The sequence below is a fragment of the Myxine glutinosa genome, chromosome 8, assembly GCF_964187855.1.
Source record: "Myxine glutinosa chromosome 8, kmMyxGlut1.1, whole genome shotgun sequence".
NCBI classification, from domain to species: Eukaryota; Metazoa; Chordata; class Myxini; order Myxiniformes; family Myxinidae; genus Myxine; species Myxine glutinosa.
This window is the reverse complement of record NC_136268.1, coordinates 117,240,592-117,260,893: the sequence shown is the minus strand read 5'-3', so window position 1 is coordinate 117,260,893 and position 20,302 is coordinate 117,240,592. Positions and strand designations below refer to the sequence as shown.

At 42.1% G+C, this 20,302-nt stretch overlaps 1 protein-coding gene across 3 annotated transcripts in view; it reads left to right on the top strand.

The window, feature by feature from the left end:
• The window catches only part of LOC137432883 (interleukin-13 receptor subunit alpha-1), a 28,351-nt gene extending 8,476 nt beyond the window's left edge, over positions 1–19,875 (top strand). The window contains exons 4-11 of one of the 3 annotated variants that reach the window (XM_068125175.2): positions 4,631–4,775; positions 5,027–5,147; positions 6,399–6,577; positions 7,343–7,473; positions 14,354–14,495; positions 15,072–15,180; positions 15,447–15,531; positions 18,307–19,875. In XM_068125175.2, coding sequence (XP_067981276.2) covers positions 4,631–4,775; positions 5,027–5,147; positions 6,399–6,577; positions 7,343–7,473; positions 14,354–14,495; positions 15,072–15,180; positions 15,447–15,531; positions 18,307–18,477 — 1,083 coding nt within the window. In that variant the 3' untranslated portion in view covers positions 18,478–19,875. Of the gene's footprint in view, positions 1–4,630; positions 4,776–5,026; positions 5,148–6,398; positions 6,578–7,342; positions 7,474–14,353; positions 14,496–15,068; positions 15,181–15,446; positions 15,532–18,306 lie in introns of all 3 variants that reach the window. The other 2 variants (XM_068125176.2, XM_068125174.2) reach the window with 2 other exon arrangements.
• The last annotated feature ends 427 nt before the right edge of the window (positions 19,876–20,302 follow it).

Genomic DNA, 20,302 nt, shown 5'->3' with positions numbered 1-20,302 from the left:
TAGAGAAATTATTGATTAAAATATTGCACTTGTTAAGGAAAGCCAGAAATATAGTCACATGGTGTGGAGATAAGCCCATCTATTGGGCACGATGTCAAGTTCCTGAGGGAAAGGGTGCACCAAAACCATGCCACAAACTGGACACCACACTGTCATCATGAAACAAATATAGTCATGTCCCACTACAAAATCTCGAAGGTATGTCCAATTCTTCCCCATCGCTACCTCTGCAAGTTTGGAGCGTTCACACTACACTCTTCTTCCCCCGGGGGAAAGGACTTTTTAGGGCCGATACCGCGGGGTATTTTAACTCTGCTCAGGCACAGGTATGTTTTACTCATGGCCACAAGGAAGGACCACAAGTACTCCTCAGGACCACAAGGAAGGACCGCAAGTACTCTGCTCAGGACCACAAGGAAGGACCGCAAGTACTCTGCTCAGGACCTCAAGTGCTCTGCTCAGGACCACAAGGAAGGACCACAGGTACTCTGCTCAGGACCACGAGGAAGGACCACAAGTACTCTGCTCAGGACCACAAGGAAGGACTGCAAGTACTCTGCTCAGGACCTCAAGTGCTCTGCTCAGGACCACAAGGAAGGACCACAGGTACTCTGCTCAGGGCCACGAGGAAGGACCACAAGTACTCTGCTCAGGACCACAACTAAGGCTGAAAATTTTTCCTACCTCTAACCATTTTGCAGTCGTTTTGACTGTTCAAACACAGGAAGGAAAAGGAATTTTCGTTTAAGAACCTAGTGTCAATGATTTCATTTAATGACAATTTTGTTCCTCATTGGTTTGATGTTTACACGGTATTGATGTTTACTAAGGCTGAACATTTTTGACGACAGCAAATAAGCTCGAAATCTGGATCGGCGGCTCCATTTGATGTTTGATCAATCATGACCGGAGAAATCCCTGTCTTTTGACAAGAGTGGCCTGGCTGTAGCCGTCCAGATCGCAGGTGATGCTAAGGTTGGATGTTCGTCCACAGGAGATCGGGGTAGCACTCGCCACACTACATATGGTAGATTTTTTTCTGCCAATTGCTCTGTGCCTTCTGGTTGGGTTTCATTAGTGGGAACGATGGTATGTGTGGCAGACAGGCTTTTTGTTAATTGTGGATTATGCGGTTTAATTTAGAGGGAAGGGTGAGGAGAGGGGGAGGAGAGGGGGAGGAGGACACATTTACCTGTGCAAACGGTACTTTAACCTCAGAAAAGAAATTGTAATACAATTTAATGTACCTTTTAATCAGACAAAGTGAATAACACTACTTCTGAATACAAGCATAACTTTATTTGAAGTTCACACAAAGTCCAATTGAGAAACCCGTATATAAAAATGTCAGAAAAGAAAAATCAATTGAAACAAAATCAATGGCACTGGTGATTAATCCCTCTGTTTTTTTCTGATTATGTGGGTGATGACGTGTCTTCTCCTATTCATCCCACACACATCTCTCTTCCTGAGAGACTCAGCATATGTTTCTCTCAAATCTCTCGAATATATTTTCGATTGTAAGGTGCACTCAAATAACAAAAATGTCTCATTTAGTAAAAAATAAAAATAAACTAGAGCAACGTGACTGTGTCACCAATATGCCTCCGCATAGTCCCACAATAGTTAGATGCCCTCGTTCACTGTCCTAAAAATAAACAAGTTTGATTTAAATCGCTTCAGCTGTTTTCAAGTATCACATTTTCACCAGCCATGACAGATTTCACATCGATCAGTGAAGCGGTTTCAGAGAAGGGAATTTTTAAAATATCAGCTTTCAAACTAATGTGGCTGCCATACCACGTGACATATGACCTTAAAAATGTACACTCTGCATATGTATGTGTAAGGGATCACGTTTGTGAAGTTTCATGTTGATCGGATAAGGTTCGTTTTTCTATCCAAGATGGCTGCCAAACCACGTGACCAACGACATCATCATTTTCAAACTATATGCAACAATGATGTTAGATGATATTTGTAAAATTTCGCATCGATAAGGTAAGAGTTTTCAGAGATATAATTACTTTATATTATCCTTCAATCCAATATGGCTGCCACACCATGTGACCAATGATGATTTTGTGATCATCTTTTCATCGCCATGCCTAGTCATTGACACATGTAAAGTTTCGAGTCAATCAATTCGGTGGTTTGGGAGACTATTTTTTAAAGGTTTTTGTTTTGGTATACAAGATCGAGGCTCGTGCAAGAGCTAACATTAACCCTTTGTGTACGGGATTTTTTTTCGATAAAAAATACCCCCGGTACAGGATTAATTTGGCATTACGGGAACGCAACCACGTACTGATGATCTATTTATACGTACTAGGGCATGCCCGTACTATATATATATCTAAAATTATATCCCCCCCCTCTATTTACATGAAATGGTTTGGTCCAAAGCGAACGGCTTGCGAGTACGGTGACAATCCCCCCCCTCTATTTACATGAAATGGTTTGGTCCAAAGCGAACGGCTTGCGAGTACGGTGACAATCCCCCCCCCCCCCCCTCTATTTACATGAAATGGTTTGGTCCAAAGCGAACGGCTTGCGAGTACGGTGACAATCCCCCCCCCCCTCTATTTACATGAAATGGTTTGGTCCAAAGCGAACGGCTTGCGAGTACGGTGACAATCCCCCCCCCCCCCCCTCTATTTACATGAAATGGTTTGGTCCAGCGAACGGCTTGCGGAGTTTGGTAAAGAAATCGCCATAGCGTGCACGTAATTAGTTTTAAAACATAGTTTAACGGCAACATAGTTTGCCAACGTGAAATAAATGAATACGCTCTCAAATGTGCCGTCCGAGGCAGAGTCTGTTCGCCACGTTCGGCACACGTGATAGCTCGCTGCTCTCTGATTGGTTGAATCGTTTTTTGGACATAGCTCAGTAACTACTTCTCCGATTAATATGTCGCAAATTAGTTTTAATTAGTTTTACAACATAGTTTAACGGCAACATAGTTTGCCAACGTGAAATAAATGAATACGCTCTCAAATGTGCCGTCCGAGGCAGAGTCTGTTCGCCACGTTCGGCACACGTGATAGCTCACTGCTCTCTGATTGGTTGAATCGTTTTTTGGACATAGCTCGGTAACTACTTCTCCGATTAATATGAAACCTTGAAAAGGCACATCCTCGGGTCCCCAGCAATATACCTGGCAAGTTTCAAGTATATCGGACCGGTAGTTGTCGAGAAACAGCGGTCACAGACAAACATACATACATACATACATACATACATACATACATACATACAAACATACACACAGAGATTACTGGAATTATAGATAGATAGTCGATGACGTGTAGTAACGGCATCCGTACACAAAACTTTTTCATGGGTTGCGGCACTGGACGTCATCCATACTCAAAGGGTTAAACACAAAAAACATAAATGGACACATAAAACATATAATAAAGGGAGTGGGAGACCAGATGTGGAGAGAGAGGGAAGCACACAAGCACAACAGTAGAGAACACGGACATCGGGAGATCTGTGGGAGGGAGAGGGCTTGGGGGATGGGGGAGAGGGGCAGGGAGGTACACGGTATAAAACAAATTGACACTACGAGGAATTTCAGGAATGAAATACTGCTCAATGGAATACTGCTCTCCCCTCTGGGCTGGTGCTCCTGCCTCACACCTAGCTCGGCTTTGCGCGGTTGAAACCAAAGCTTTCAGAATCATTGGAATCTCCCGTGATGAAGCTGATTGTGAGGGCCTTTCTCTCTCTCTCTCTCTCTCTCTCTCTCTCTCTCTCTCTCTCTCTCTCTCTCTCTCTCTCTCTCTCTCTCACTGCAGGCAGGTTGGTGGTCTTTCTGTCTTCTACCGACCCCTCTCCGGCCTTGCTCCCCCTGCTCTATCTGTGCTCTGTCCCCCAAATATTCCTACAGGTCGCACAAGATCTGCCAGCAACCCTCTTTTGGTGAAACTGCCAAAATCAAGACTCTCTGCTCACCTTCACTCTTTCATTCCTCTTTTCTCCAGCCACTGGAACAAACTCCCACACTCTCTTCAATCCCTCTCCTCCCTCTTCTCTTCAATCCAAACACCCAAAAGCTTGAGTGACAGAACTTATTTGAGAGGATTGTTCAGAAAGTAGATGGGAGGGTTTTCCAGTCGGTCAGGTTTAAGGTTAAATCCAATATGGCTGCCAAACCACGTGACCTATGACATCACACTTATCATAAAAACATTCTGCATGGGTGTCACTCCTACCCTGAAAGTTTAATCTCAATCGGACATGTGGTTGCTGAGAAAAACGAGGTTTAGCCCGTACGGACGGATGGACATCCCGAAAACATATTGCCTCCGGCCACCTTCGGGGGCGAAGGCATGTAAAAAAAATGATAAAAGCTGCATTAGAATGTTAGAAAAGTTGAAAAGTTGCATTCAAATTCGTTTTACGGAATTTTTGTTTATCCAATATATAAAGCTTTTTCTAACCAATGACCCACTCATTCACCAATATAAAAGTTTGATACTTTCTAAGTTGGATAAAGGCTGAAATTTTGCAGATCAATGTAACTCACCACAATTCCCGGAAAAAAATTGTATATTCATCGTCTATTGATATTCCCTCTCTACTCCCATCCCATCCCATAAACCTTATTTTCCTTTTCCAGTGGAAATACAGGACAATCAATGCTCACAACACTTACCAAAAACTTGCTGTGAAACCTCTTCAATCCCTACGACTTTACATGTGCACCTTTCAAACGGAAATGGAATGTTCGAGATGGAGTGAGCCGGTATCCAGGATTTCAACATGTACGTAACACTTCCTGGGATAGAATAACTGCATCGTTCCGGTTGATACGGTGCCCGGGGATTTTTCACAATGATTATTTCGTCTTTTCATGGAAAGATAACTCATTATAACGTGCTGGGAATACAAAACGTGTTCTGACTTGCTCTTGGATGTTGTCCCATACGTAATCAAAGCTTTCAACATTGTCCTGTGTCCATGCATCTGTACAATGAAAATGTCTGCCAATTCGTCTGTTTTTGTCTGTCTGCAGTTTCAGAAAGTACCGCAGTAACAAACCTCTCATGTGTGTGTTTAAACCTGGAGAAAATGACCTGCCATTGGCAGCCTGGGCCTAAAGCTCCAAGAAACACGACATACCGTCTGTATTACTGGTATTATTTTGGTCATTTACTCGAAACATGGATTTTCTTATTGAGCAAGGAGTTAACCTATGTGTTGCATTGTTATGTTGTGCATATAATCAAGCTAAGTTTATATAATTGCCAGCAACTCGGAGCAATTTGCTTTGGGGCATTTGTTTATTACATGTATAAAAAATAGGTCCGAGTGGGCGGACGATTATCTCTTGAGATTGTTTTGGGGGAACCCCCATGGCCACCCCCTGGGAAACCCCCCTGATCTGAAATCGAAAAATCTAAGACTGTGTGTTCCTGCAGATCATTGAGTAGAATGGCTGTATCGGATTTCAGAGTAATTGGTAGGTGAATAAGGGACGAGTAGGTTTCCGAAGTTTGTGTGTTAACCCCCCTTGGGTGCCCCCATGATCAAAAATCGAAGACTGAGCGATACTTCTTTGTATTCATGTGTAAAGTTTTTTTTTTGCGTTTTTTATGGGATTTTGCCCACCACAAAGCCTACAAGGCCACTCAAGGTGGGGGCTACACAAAGAAAAAAAATTATAACAACCAGCCCCTTGTACTAAAATATATATATATATATATATATATATATATATCAGTTACTATGCGATTTCATACCATCAGTGGTGAACCGCCATTAAGGTATCCCATCCAGCTATGCTGTACCTTAATGGGAGCGATAAGTACCATCTGCCACATGGCACATTATCTCTGGTATCCACTCATTATATGGAATCCCCTGGATGCAGCCGGGAGCAAACCAATCCAAATATATGTTCAGTTCTCCAGCTTTCAATGAGCGCACGTAATGACGTCACTGCCATGTACACACGCTCTGCCTGTCAAGCTCTCAAGAGAACCCTCTGACAGAGCAGAATTTTGATCTTAGTCTTTCAGAATACGTGTTTCAGAGCAATCAGCTGGGTGATAATGGAGGAGTAGCAAAAAGAGCAAAAAGTTAACAGACGACCGGACAGACAAACATCATAGCCCGTTTTATTCGGTCATCTCTTCGAGAATCGAAAAGGTGACGTGAAAATGGCTGCAATGTTTTAAGTGCACCATGTCTGCACCCCTTTTCCCAACCACACCCCAGACATGCGTAATAAACTGTTGGCCTCTTACCTCAATAATAGGACAAGAGGATTATTTATCTTCAGATTGGAAAATTTCCATTTATGACAAACCATGGTCTGAGAAAAGTAAACATATCAAATACAAACAACCTTAATAAGCCAATACTATCCCTCCCTGGCAAACCAGGATGAAACCAAGTAACGGGGCGGGCGGAGGATGTACAGAGTACAGCTCACAAGACAAGACCCATCAGACCTGCACCTTCCCGTGTAACACTAAGGCGAGATACCTGATCTTCATCAATGGCTCAAGTTCTACGATGAAAATAAACCCAAAGTCTCTCATAATAGAAATTGAAAACTACGGTGAGAACAAACAATCAACATTATTCGGATCTATAAAGATCAATGTGCATCACAACACACCTTAACACTTACTTTTTAATTTTAACATAATCACACTTTTTTTCATTAATTTTTTAAAATTTTTTGGGGATACAAGATCGAGGCTCATGAAAGAGCTAACATAAATCACAAAAAAAAAAACGACACATAAAACATATAATAAGGGGAGCGGTTGACAAGATGGGGAGAGAGCGAGAAGCACACAAACACAACATTTGAGCGCAGGGACATCGGGAGATCTGTGGGAGGGAGAGGGCTAGAGGGGAGGAGCCGTGGGATGGGGGGGGGGGGATGGGTAGGAGAAGTATACTGATTGGCTCACAGGTAATGCGCTCTCCTTTGAACTGTCTAGTCTGGGTTTGAACATCCTTTGGAAGGGACATTAAGCCTCCTATCCCATCTGCTAACATTTGCTGATGAGCATTAATGTTCCTCCAGTATCTTTTAAAAAATGACAGGCTTCACCTATGGGTCTTCACCGAAACATCCTAAATTCCTGGCTTCACTTATGGGTGACATTGCATCATCACCATAGCTCCACCCCAGAAAAAATGTGACCAGGAGCCAAGTTCTACATCAGAATAAATGAATAACACCACGTTTTGCTGAAGCTCTGGATAATATGAACGTGTGGACCCAGCAAAGGCCTATTCTTGTTTGAACCCTAAGGCTTCAGCCTTGGTATGTATGTGGCTGATTCAAGGAACTGATTGTTTGCATTTGCAGTGAAACCTGCTGTCCCTGTAGGATTCAACACGTCAATAAACAACACTGAACTATTTCTACAGTGGGAGACTCCAAACAGCAACCTGAATTTGGAATACGTGCTCATCTTCTATGGCTCTACACTTACCTGGGTACCTACCTATATAAAACACAATGTCAGTTTGTGTGTGTTCTACAAATGTCTGTCCCCCTTCAGCCACATAAACACCAAGGCTGGTGTTTATAACAAAGGAAATGGATTTGTCCGCCCATTGGAGGAAGACATCTCATGTTTAGGCCGCTGGTGCTCCCATGGTTGGCAGCGAGTGCCCCGGAAGCATTGACGGAAAGAGAGTGGCAATCATATCTGTGGGAAAATTGCATGCTCAGTCAGGGTCATGCAGATAGCTCAGATGGCAAAGCACTGGTACGGTTTTACAGAGGACCTTGGTTCGATTACTGGTCTGGGCATGCAATTTTCCCACATATATGAATTTAATTATTTAATCCTGTTCATTAATATATATAGATATATATTTACAGTTCATATACAGTGTAGGTGGAAAGTCGATCCCTATTTTAGATTGGTAAAAAAAGTCGAACATTATCAATTTATTTAGAAAAAAAGTAATTTGAAAAGGTAGGCACAAAGGTTAAGTTTTCTCTAGAATTCAATGTGGGCTCCAACTCTTGCCACCAGCTTCTGGAGCCGCCCAGGAATGGCGTCCACTGACTTCAGTAGGAACTCCGGCGGGATGGAAGACATGACTTCCCGAATACGGTCCTCCAGTTCTTCCAATGTCCTCGGTTTGGTGCGGTACACTTCTTCCTTTGCCCACCCCCCAAAGAAAGAAGTCGCACGGTGTCAAGTCGGGGCTCCTGGCTGGCCATTCATTTGGACCACGACGACCCATCCAACGCCCTGGGAAGTTGACATCCAGCCAGTCACAAACGACATGAGAAAAATGCGGAGGGGCGCCATCTTGCATAAATATCAGATCGTCGATATTCTCCCATGTGCTGACAACCAGCCAGACCTCGTCTCGCAACATAGTCAGGTACCGCTCAGCATTCATGGTGTTGCGCAGAAGGAATGGGCCCACAACCTTATCCGAGGTCATACCACACCAACAGGCTATGCAGGATGGACAGAGAAAACAGGCTCAACAACAGGCTATGCAGGATGGACAGAGAAAACAGGCTCAACAACATGCTATGCAGGATGGACAGAGAGGGTCAACAACAGGCTATGCAGGATGGACAGAGAGGGTCAACAACAGGCTATGCAGGATGGACAGAGAAAACAACGTACAAAATTGTACAACGTTAAAGAACACAGCACAATAATATATAGTAATACACTCGCATTTTAAACATAATTTATAAGTACTTTAAAATAGGTAGCGACTTTCCACCCACCCTGTATATATATATATATATATATATATATATATATATATATATATATATATATATATATATATATACTACCGGTCAAAAGGTTTAGAACACCTCAATTTTTCCAGTTTTTATTGAAATTTTTCCTGTTTTATTGAAATTTAAGCAATTCAAGTCCAGTGAATAACCTGAAATGGTACAAAGGTAAGCAGTAAACTGCTCGAGGTTAAAAAAAAGTTTAGGCTAGCAAAAACGGCAAAATAATGTAAATTGCACAGTTACATTGTAAAAAAAAAAAGGCCTTCTTCAGGGAGCAAGTAATGGGTTAACAACTTACAGCTGTTCTGCAGCAATGTGTGTAAATTCAGCCTTGCAAGTTGATGCAAACAATTCCTACAGGTGTCCCAACCTCTGCTGATTACTTGATTACAAACCCCTGTCTGTATAAAAGCAGTATTGGAACAGACTGTTATTACACCCTCTGAAGCATTATTTGAACAATATTGCACTGCAGGAAGTAGTATATTGGAAACTGGAGGAAACTCTGATAGAAAGAGGTCTGGCAGACCCAAAGCCACAACAGAATCAGTAGACAAGTTTCTGAGAGGAAACAGCTTGCGTGATAGGCGGCTCACAGGCCAACAGCTTCAAGCACAGCTTAACACTGATTGTGCTTCTCTCTGTGTCCTTCTCTCCTGACAAGGTGGAGAAGGTTTTGTCAAACCTCGACTCTGATTCTGCAACTGGACCAGACGGCATCAGCCCACGGGTCCTAAAATCCTGCTCTGCCACTCTATCTCACCCTCTCTCTGTTCTTTTCACCCTCTCTTTTGCTCAAAGTCATCTGCCAGCATCTTGGAAATCAGCAAACATTACCGCTTTACACAGAAAAGGTGCAAAAACAGATCCTTGCAACTACAGACCAATCAGCCTGCTCCCAATTATCAGCAAAGTCATGGAATCCATCATTGCTTTGGATATCAAATCCTTCCTCTTCTCCAATGGCGATGGCTTGATCTGTGATCATCAATTTGGATTCAGACCAGGCCATTCTACTCTGGACATGCTGCTTCTGCTGTCTCAACAATGGATGGAGGTCCTCAATGCCAAACAGGAAATCAGAGCTGTCTCCCTTGACATATCACGTGCCTTCGATACGGTCTGGCACCCAGCTCTGCTCACCAAACTCTCCTCCTATGGTATCCATGGAAATCTCCACTCATGGCTTGTGGACTTCCTCTCTGGTCATAGGCAATGTGTGGCCCTGAAAGGATTTATCTCATCTCCCCCTTCCTGTTCTGGCTGGAGTTCCCCAAGGTCGTGTTCTGGGCCCTGTGCTATTTCTGGTCTTCATCAATGATCTCTCTGACTCTCTCGAAAATCCTCTCTAGCTCTTTGCTGATGACTCCATTATCTGCCGCTCCATTCCTCATCCTTCAGATCGGCAGTCTGCAGCCTCCTCACTCTCTGCAGACCTGGACAAAATCACAGACTGGTCAAACAAGTGGAACATGTCTTTCAATCCTGACAAATCCCACACTCTTACTATGTCTCTCCGAAAAGACCGACTGGAAAACCCTCCCATCTACTTTCTCAACAATCCTCTCCAAGAAGTTCTGTTGCTCAAGCTTTTGGGTCTCACTATCTGCCATGATCTTTCTTGGGATAACCACATTTCCAAGCTGGCCTCCAAAGCCAGTCGCCGACTGGGCATCCTCCGTCGTGCGAAGTCCTTCCTTAACACACCTGAGCTCCTCACCACATACAAGGCTTTCATTCGCAGCTCAATGGAATACTGTTCCCCCCTCTGGGCTGGTGATCCTGCCTCACACCTCGCTCGGCTTCACGCTGTTGAAACCAAAGCTTTCAGAATCATTGGAATCTCCTGCGATGAAGCTTTCTCCGAGGGCCTTTCACTCACTCACCGCAGGCAGGTTGGTGGTCTTTCTGTCTTCTACTGACTCCTCTCCGGCCTTGCTTCCCCAGCTCTCTCTGTGCTCTGTCCCCCTAATATTCCTGCAGGTCACACAAGATCTGCCAGCAACCCTCTTATGGTTAAACTGCCAAAATCTAGGCTCTCTGCTCACATTCACTCTTTCATTCCCCTTTTCTCCCGCCTCTGGAACAAACTCCCCCACTCCCTTCAATCCCACTCCTCCCTCCAGGTCTTTAAAACAGCTGTTCACCACCATCTCTTATCTTCCCCCATCCAAAACCTTGATCTTTTCTACCCCCGCTAATTCACCCCAGATGCACTTTTTTTGAAATTCCAACTTCTTTCCTGGAAGTCCTTGCAGTGTTGATATGTTTTATACCTCTCCCTCCTCCCCCCAAGCCCTCTCCCTCCCACATTTCTCTCGATGTCCTTGCTCTCAAATGTTGTGTTTCTGTCCTTCCCCATCTTGTGTTCCGCTCCCCTTATTTTGTGTTTTATGTGTCGGTTGACTTTTTGTGTGATTAATGTTAGCCCTTTCACGAGCCTCGATCTTGTTTACAAAAACAAAAAAAACAAAAAGAAACCCACTGGTCGAAGTAAGCAAGTCTCAGTTTCAACTGTGAAGAGAAGACTTCGAGCTGTAGGTTTGACAGGTCGAGTGGCAGTAAGAAAGCCATTGCCAAGATGGCAAAGTAAGAAAAAGAGGCTTTCCTGGGCCATGAAGCACCGCCAGTGGACTACTGAAGACTGGAGGAAGGTCTTATGGACCGATGAATCAAAATTTGAAATATTTGGTTCATCATGCAGGGTTTTTGTATGCTGTCGAGTAGGCAAAAGGATGGTTCCTCAGTGTGTGACACCAACTTTCAAACATGGAGGAGGAAGCGTGATGGTCTGGGGCTCTTTTTCTGGATCCTGAGTCGGCGACTTGCACAGAGTAACTGGCACCCTGAACCAAAAGGGCTACCACAGCATTTTGCAGCGCCATCCAATACCCTCTGGTATATGCCTAGTTGGTGAGGGGTTCATCCTACAGCAAGATAATGACCCTAAACACACCTCCAGGCTATGTCAAAACTACCTTTGTTGTAAGAATCAGACCTACAACATTGTCCCAATAGTGAGTTTCATTCAGAATCGATCTCTAGCAAAACCTGCAAGAAATCAAGAAGCATCATATCAGTATACAGTAATCATAGAAGTAATGATGGATTTGGAATTAGTACAAGCAAGCCTGGAACATCTAGTAATACGCACCATCTGAGTGTGCACTACACCACACAGAATAAATGTCTCAGGAATGATCGGAGCGCTGTCTGTCCGAGTTCTTATGGGAGCCCCTCAGTGGTCAGAGGCAGCATAGCACCTGGGTTCAACTTAGACACAATTTCATTACAACCTTCAAGCAAAAGAACAAGACGGTAGGCTTCAAATCATGGAATGGCCAGCACAGTCTCCAGACTTAAACCCCATCGAGCTGGTTTTGGATGAACTGGACAGAAGGGTGAAAGCAAAGCAACTTACAAGTTCAACACATTTGTGGGAACTTCTGCAACAGTGTTGGGAAGAATTTCCCGAACAACATTTGATTTCCATTGTAGAAAGAATGCCATGAGTGTGTTCGGCGGTTATATGTGCAAAAGGTGGCTACTTTGCCGAGTCAAAAATTTAAATTTTATTTTGTTAACCAAAATGATTCTATGATTTCTTTTTTTATCTCCAATTGTTTATTTGTTCTATGCTTAATTTCAGAGTACATTGAGACATTAAACTGTGTAAATTTCAATAAAAACTGGAGGAATTGAGGTGTTCTAAAACTTTTGACCGGTAGTGTATATATATATCTCTATCTATAATTCCAGTAATCTCTGTACGTTTGTACGTTTGTACGTTTGTCTGTCTGTGACCGCTGTTTCTCGACAACCACGGGTCCGATATACTTTTCACTTGCCAGGTATATTGCTGGGGACCCGAGGATGTGCCTTTTCAAGGTTTCATATTAATCGGACAATTACTTACCGAGCTATGTACAAAAAACGATTCAACCAATCAGAGAGCAGCGAACGATCGCGTGTGCCGGCGTTGCGAATGGACCAAACCATTCCATGTAAATAGAGGGGGGGGTTCTGTGGTCGTTGCGAATGGACGAAACCATTTCATGTAAATAGAGGGGGGGGATTGTCACTGTACTCGCAAGCCGTTCGCCGTTCGCTTTGGCGTTGCGAATGGACCAAACCATTTCATGTAAATAGAGGGGGGGGATATAATTTTAGATAGATATATAGTACGGGCATATATATAGTACGGGCATGCCCTAGTCTATCTATAATTCCAGTAATCTCTGTGTGTATGTGTGTGTGTATGTGTGTGTGTCTGTGACCGCTGTTTCTCGACAACCACGGGTCCGATATACTTGAAACTTGCCAGGTATATTGCTGGGGACCCGAGGATGTGCCTTTTCAAGGTTTGAAATTAATCGGACAAGTGGTTCCCAAGGTATGGTCACCGTACTCGCAAGCCGTTCGCTTTGGCTTTGCGAATGGACCAAACCATTTCATGTAAATAGAGGGGGGGGGGGGTTCTACCGTACTCGCAAGCCGTTCGCTTTGGCTTTGCGAATGGACCAAACCATTTCATGTAAATAGAGGGGGGGGTTCTGTGGTCGTTACTGCCACGTGGTTTCAAAGTTTTTTTTTGTTGTTGTTGTTTGCACGCATGTTTTTTTGCACCCACGTACGGGCACGCCCTAGTACATTAGAATTGAAGGAGGACATCTATTTATGACGTGTGCAGATATGGTTAAAAATTTGCCCATATCTGATTGGTAAGACGTCGGCCATTACAAAGCTTGCAGTGTTTGTGTGTGAAATTTCTGAGGCCATCCCAAAGACTGAATAGCTCAGTGGGGTGTCACTGCATAAGTGATGAGGTCCTTGGGTTTGTCAGAATGTTTTTCACACTAGCCCCACACAGGAATTTATTCCCGTTTGTTAAATATATCTATGCTCGTGTGTGTGTGTATATATGTATATATATATATGTATATATATATACAGTATATATATATATATATATATATATATATATATATATATATATATATATATATATATATATGTATATATATATATATATATATATATATATATATATATATATATATATATATATATGTAAAATATGGTAGAATTGAAGGCACATTTAATTATTACGTCCATAAATATGGCTAAAAATATGCCCTATCTGATTGGTGGATGATTTGGTAGAGTGAGGACTTGTAATGCCTATTTAGTACATATGCACCCAGGAGTGGGGCGAGGTGGTGGGGGGGGGGGGGGCAAATTGAGTAAATAAATATTGAATAAAGGAAGAGGATTAATAATGATAGGAGAAAGGAGGGTAGGGGTATGGGAGAAGTTGGGAGAGGAGATCTGAGTCAGAGGAGGGAAGGTGGATGAAAACTTCCAGCATATTTGCGTATACAGTGAATAGGTGATCTCTTATAGTAACATAATAACCCAAACAGGTTTTCCTCATCTTTTATTTTCTCTATATTTATCTTATAGCTATGGGGAGGCATGAACTAAGTGACAAAGAGAAGCTGTTGTGAAAATCAGGATTTGCAGTTTACTTTGTCTCGATGTGTTTTCTTGTTTCTAACGGAAATGTTTTGTGATGCACTCACCCCAAATTCCCAGAATGTAACAGTTTCCAACACCTTTTATTACTTATTGGACTATGATGAACGAGGGGTCCATAAGGTTTGCATCCAAGCAAAACAAGAATTATACTACATTATCCAAGGATTTTCCAGTGACCTGCGCTGCAGGGACCTTCCAGGTATGATCCTTTATATGCTCATTGAACCTATTTCAACCTCGTAATTTTGTTTAAAATAAGGTCACCTGAAAGATGGAGAGGCATTGGGATCGTCCAATAGGATGGTGCAAGGGTAACTCATTTCCCATAGAATGGTCTAATCTGGGTTTGATTCTTCACCCGACCATAAAGTGTAGGACTCCCACGTTGCAGGCAGGCGATGCTTCTGAGATCAGAGTTTGATGGGACGTCAAGCAGAGTATCGCTCTGCTCGCATTATACCTGGTAGATATTAAAGATCCCACGAAAAAGGGTCTTTCATCAAAGATTAGGGCAAGTATCACTGGCACCCTGAACAATTCCCAAACATGGAGCCATGTCACCCACCATGGATCATCCTGAAATAGGGCCTGGACACTTAACTATAACAACAACAACAACATCAACAACAACTTTGCCTTGTAGTTAAGAGATACTGTAGTGGGTATTGTAAATACAGCCACCTCCCAAATTTTTTTTTTAATGAGTCTTTAGAGTTTAGACAGTTGCTTAACTTGTCGACATATCTCTTAATTTCCTGTTTGTTGTTTTCAGCAGTGGATTTAAGAAAGAGAAAAGACAAAAACCTGAGAGTGTACATTTGGTTAACTACCTGCTGCATAGTCCCCATCATTCTGGTGATTCTACTCCTAAGATTTTGGCATCGGTAAGCTAATACCACCATAACTTGAAAGTAAAATAAAATATTGAATTTGTCCCATGATAGCTGACCAATGATATACTGTAACCAACAACAGTCAATTTGAGCCTCATTATGATGAACAGATAACATTGCATGAACTGGTCGTTGTATTGAGATTCAAACTGTGGGATGTTCCTCATAACGTGATTCAAAGTTTGTGATTTGAGGGAAAAGACGTTACATTAATCTATTGCCTCTCATGGCGTTTTTCAAACTCTTTAATCTCTTAGTTTGGTGACGTTGGTTTGGCCAGACATCCCTGATCCAAGCCATGCCTTTCTGGCCCTGAAACCTTCCGCGAAGGGTGATATGAAAGTGAGTCTGCTCAATGTCTGAGTGAATTATACAATCCTATAAGTGCTGTTCATTCACCTGCAGGAATCAGGGGATGCAGTTAAGTATGCACAAATTGGAAACATTAATTTATTTAATATCAATTTTACTTGTCATTCAAACTACACCGATGGACCTGTTGACCTCTGTTCATCAGGAACATCTCTCAAGCTTGACCTGGAAATCTTTCAAAACCAGGACTTTGACCAACTACTCTGCTTTAAATTACTATTATTTTGTATGCAGTCTGTGGCGGCTGGTTGAATCCTTGCTGGGAGCGCAGCCGATCTACTGATGCAGTGCCCCCCTGTTATCAATAAGCTGGTACTCATTTTGCGGAAGGAAGGATGACAGGCTGAGTCAACCCAACTGTTGTTAATTTAACGACACGACAAGGGGTTCAATGTCGAGACCCTGAGATCTTAAGCCAGCCACGTTAACCTTTAGGCACTACTAGGCATCTATGCTTAAAATGAATAAACGATTTCATGAGCGGCCACGATTATCCTACCATCTTGCAGGGAAGGGGTGGCGAGATCCAGTGTAGGAGGTAGATAGACCTATTCTCTTCATGGACTGGCTGGCCAGGCATGACATTCGACTTTAGCTGATTTAGGCAGGAATTTGGGATTTGTTCCAGGATGCATCGACAATAAGTCCCCCACTCTTCTCAAAAGACATTGCAGAATATTTAACGTCAACCAACAAATGCTTGGAGATAGTACACCCAGCTTAATGTCCATCTTAGGGATGACACACCTAATGGATGCTTCACCCGGCCTGTGCAACACCAATCCGACAATTTATAGTCTGGTCGGGAATGAAGCGCAAACTAGGACAACTGAAAGGCAAGTAAGTTCACTACATCTGCACCATTCTGTCGGACCCTTGATCGCATGCCTTACCTCCTTAAAACTATTCCCAGACTGCAACACCCTTGAGACATTCCCTGTAGTCATGCTTTATTGAACCATAACTTTAATCAACAACACTAAAAAATTAGAAAGATGTCATGCCGAGCACGATATTGGCAAAATCCACCCCTCTTCCCCCTAAAAAGTTGCCATGGATACATCAAATTGTCCATTTCATTAAGATTTAAATTGGTGATCTTAATCAAAGCTTGGGTCAATCGGATGAAAATTCATTACTTTTCAGATGAAAATTGATGATTTTCTAAGTTTGACCTCGAGTTGACCTTTGACCTTTTGACCCCCAAAATAATTGGGTTTTCAATTTCGTTATGTGCTATTCAATTGCCCTTTAATTTCCATGTTAATCAGATTCTCAATTAATCAATTTCCATGTTAATCTGAAAAATTGGTAATTTTTCAGATAAAAATTACTTTTAGTATTTTGAGCTTGAGTTGATCTTTGACCGTTTGACCTCAAAAATAGTTGCTTTCCAAATTCAGGGATGCACTTTGTAATTGCTGTATAATTGTCAAGTTCATCTGATGAAAAGTGACGATTTTTAGATGAAAATTGATGATTTTTGAAGTTTGACCTTGAGTTGAGCTTTGACCTTTTGACCTCAAAAATAGTTGGTTTCCCAATTCAGGGAGGCACTTTGTAATTGCTGTTTAATTGTCAAGTACATCGGATGAAAAGCGATGATTTTCAGATGAAAATTGATGATGTTAGAAGTTTGACCTTGAGTTGAGCTTTGACCTTTTGACCTCAAAAATAGTTGGTTTCCCAATTCAGGGATGCACTTTGTAATTGCTGTTTAATTGTCAAGTTCATCGGATGAAAAGCGACGATTTTCAGATGAAAATTGATGATGTTAGAAGTTTGACCTTGAGTTGAGCTTTGACCTTTTGACCTCAAAAATAGTTGGTTTCCCAATTCAGGAATGCACTTTGTAATTGCTGTTTAATTGTCAAGTTCATCGGATGAAAAGTGACGATTTTCAAATGAAAATTGATGATTTTAGAAGTTTGACCTTGAGTTGACCTTTGACCTTTTGACCTCAAAAATAGTTGGTTTCCCATTTTTTTGACTCAATATGCAAATGCTGTTCAACTTTAATGTCAATCGGATGAAAAAATGACAATTTTAGTAATTTAACCTCAAGATGACCTTTAACCTTTGACCTCAAAATCAATAGGCTTCTTCTTTATGATGAGCTCGAGCATCTGGTGAAGTTTCGTGAAGATCGATTTTAAATTTTGACCTGTAGGCGATTGACACACAAACAGACAGACAGACAGACAAACAGACAGACAGAATAATGTACAAGACCAACCAATATACTTGAAAATTTTCGATTTTGCAAGTAAAAATGTTTAAAATGAATAGACTGCAATAATACAACCAGAGCAAGGGAAAGTGCAAAAGAGATATGAGAAGAAATTAATTATATCATTGAGCTGGATATTTTCCAGGTTTTTTTCCCCACATTTCCAGAACAAACATTTGTGTTTGTTGATTCGGACGGCCTGTGGATATAGTTAACTGTCTGAATGAGTCTGAAAGATTCCACTTTTCCAAGCCAACAACCAACTTGTATTTACTGCTCTCAAATGTTGTGTTTGTGTGCTTCCCCCTCTCTCCCCATCTTGTCTACCGCTCCCCATATTGTATGTTTTATGTGTCTGTTTGATTTTTTTTGTGTGATTAATGTTAGCTCTTTCACGAGCCTCGATCTTGTATACACACACAAAAAAACCATCCTATATCCAGAATCATTATGCCAATGTTATTTAAAGATGTGAGGATGAACCGTATAAATCACAACAATCTTGTGTATTGCAGCTTGGAGCAGACAAGAGCAATAAGGTCAACTCTTTCGACGCGTACTCGCACATTGAAGTATTGTCGGACAAGAGTAAGTCCTTGGAAGAAAAAGGGCTCTCTGTAGGGAGTCTGCTCATCCCACACACAGACATTCGAGCCAATGAGCTGCTCGCTCTTAGGATGGACTAACGAGGCTTCGACTAGGCTCGTATGGATGGCCAACGAGCCGGTGAAGCTGGAGATTTTCCACTTCGGTCATCACATAAATTTGGTCAATGGCGCAGTAATCCAAGCAAAGCACCCAGGACATTATTCGGAGGTTAGAGATAAGCTCAAATGGTTTGAATGTCGATGCTCCTGTGATTTCACTTCTGCTGCGCATGAGAGCCCACGGCGAATGAAACAAGGTGCCACTTCAGTGCTGACGACCTCTTCCTTGGTATTAACAACAACAAGGAACTTTGGCACTGGAAGCGGCCAATGGGCCCATCATGAATGCGCTGGACCAACACCAGATACTATCACCCATCTACACGCAAGCTACCAACAAGTCCTGCCAATACCCACATACCACTCAATCTCTAATGCATCTTGGTTATAATAGATGATGTTATAAGAGGCTATGATGAGCATTTAGAATTTGCATTTTTTAATGATTTGAGTTTGCGAGTGAGTGTCATTCCTCAGGTGACACACTAGAGGTCAGGTGGCATCGGTGTAGAATTGCTGCCCTGTACTGTTTTAAAAAAAAAATTTTTTTTTACAAAAGCCAATTAGAAGGTCACCGAGGGAAGATTTATTGTTTCATTGACATTTTAAAATTTATCACACATCATGAGGCATGAATACACAATGGGACCACGTGATTCATTCTAGTGTAGATTTTTCCTACCTGGGAAGTAGAGCTGTTTGAATTTCGAATTCTTACTTGAGCATTTCAGTTGTATTGACAATGGCTTGTGGAATCCTCTTGGCAGTTGCTTTTTACTTGCTCCGATGCATTATACACGTGCTGTAGTATGCTGTACAACTACCGTGTATAGTCCAGCAGTACGTACTCTACTTTAATGTAAATAATTGCCTCTCCAACCCCCGTTACTCCCAAAAACCATGTACAGAAATATGGGTGTTGTTGATAAGATGGCATCAGCTCGACTCAGCGAGCTTGGCTGTGACATGCAAAACTTTGGGAAAGTTTCAAACCAGGCCTTCTGCTGGATCACCCCCTTTCATGTATAATAAATAATTATTAGCCCCCCTACTATCGGTTTGCTCTCCGTATGTCTGTCCGTCCCATCTGTGGTGTTCTGCACTTTTTCCCCTTACCCTGTAACATATTCAACTGAAACTTGGAACATGACTTTATTATGATAACTTACAGAAGAAGTTTGAGTTTCAGGCGTTTCGCCAATTTTTAACTGAATTTGGCCCTTTTTAGACTTGAAAAATATCACATATTATGCATGGGTCTGTTTTCCAGATTTTTTCCCCTTACCCTTTAACATATTGAACTGAAACTTGGTAGGAGACATCCATTGCAAAGCAAATCTCCCTTTTATGTTTTTCAAAAAGAAAAAAAAGGCATTACATCTGTTTGCGGTTTGTGGTTATTTATCGGTGGCAAAGTGCCCGTGAATTTCCACCAATTCGGCATAAAAAGTTATTTGTTTGCCCCAACAGAGGGGGGGGGGGGGGAGGGGAAATAGTTGGGATTGTCGAGAATTTGAGGTTCATATTTCATGGTGAATATTTTACGAGAGGAATTTTAAAAAATAAAAAAGAAGTTCTCGAAAGTGGAACGGAGTGGGTGGATAACCAGCTGAAGTGAGGTTTGCTCGTTCCTGGAGCTTTGCATATGGGGATTTAATCCCTCATGTATAAATTCGAACTCTACAAAACTTGGTACAAAAGGCATCTGTAGTCATTCTACGAATGTGGATTTCAAGGGATGGGAGGAGTTGAGCCTGAGTTTGAATCTCGTCCCAGATATCAACTGTCACCCTAATGCTTCTTC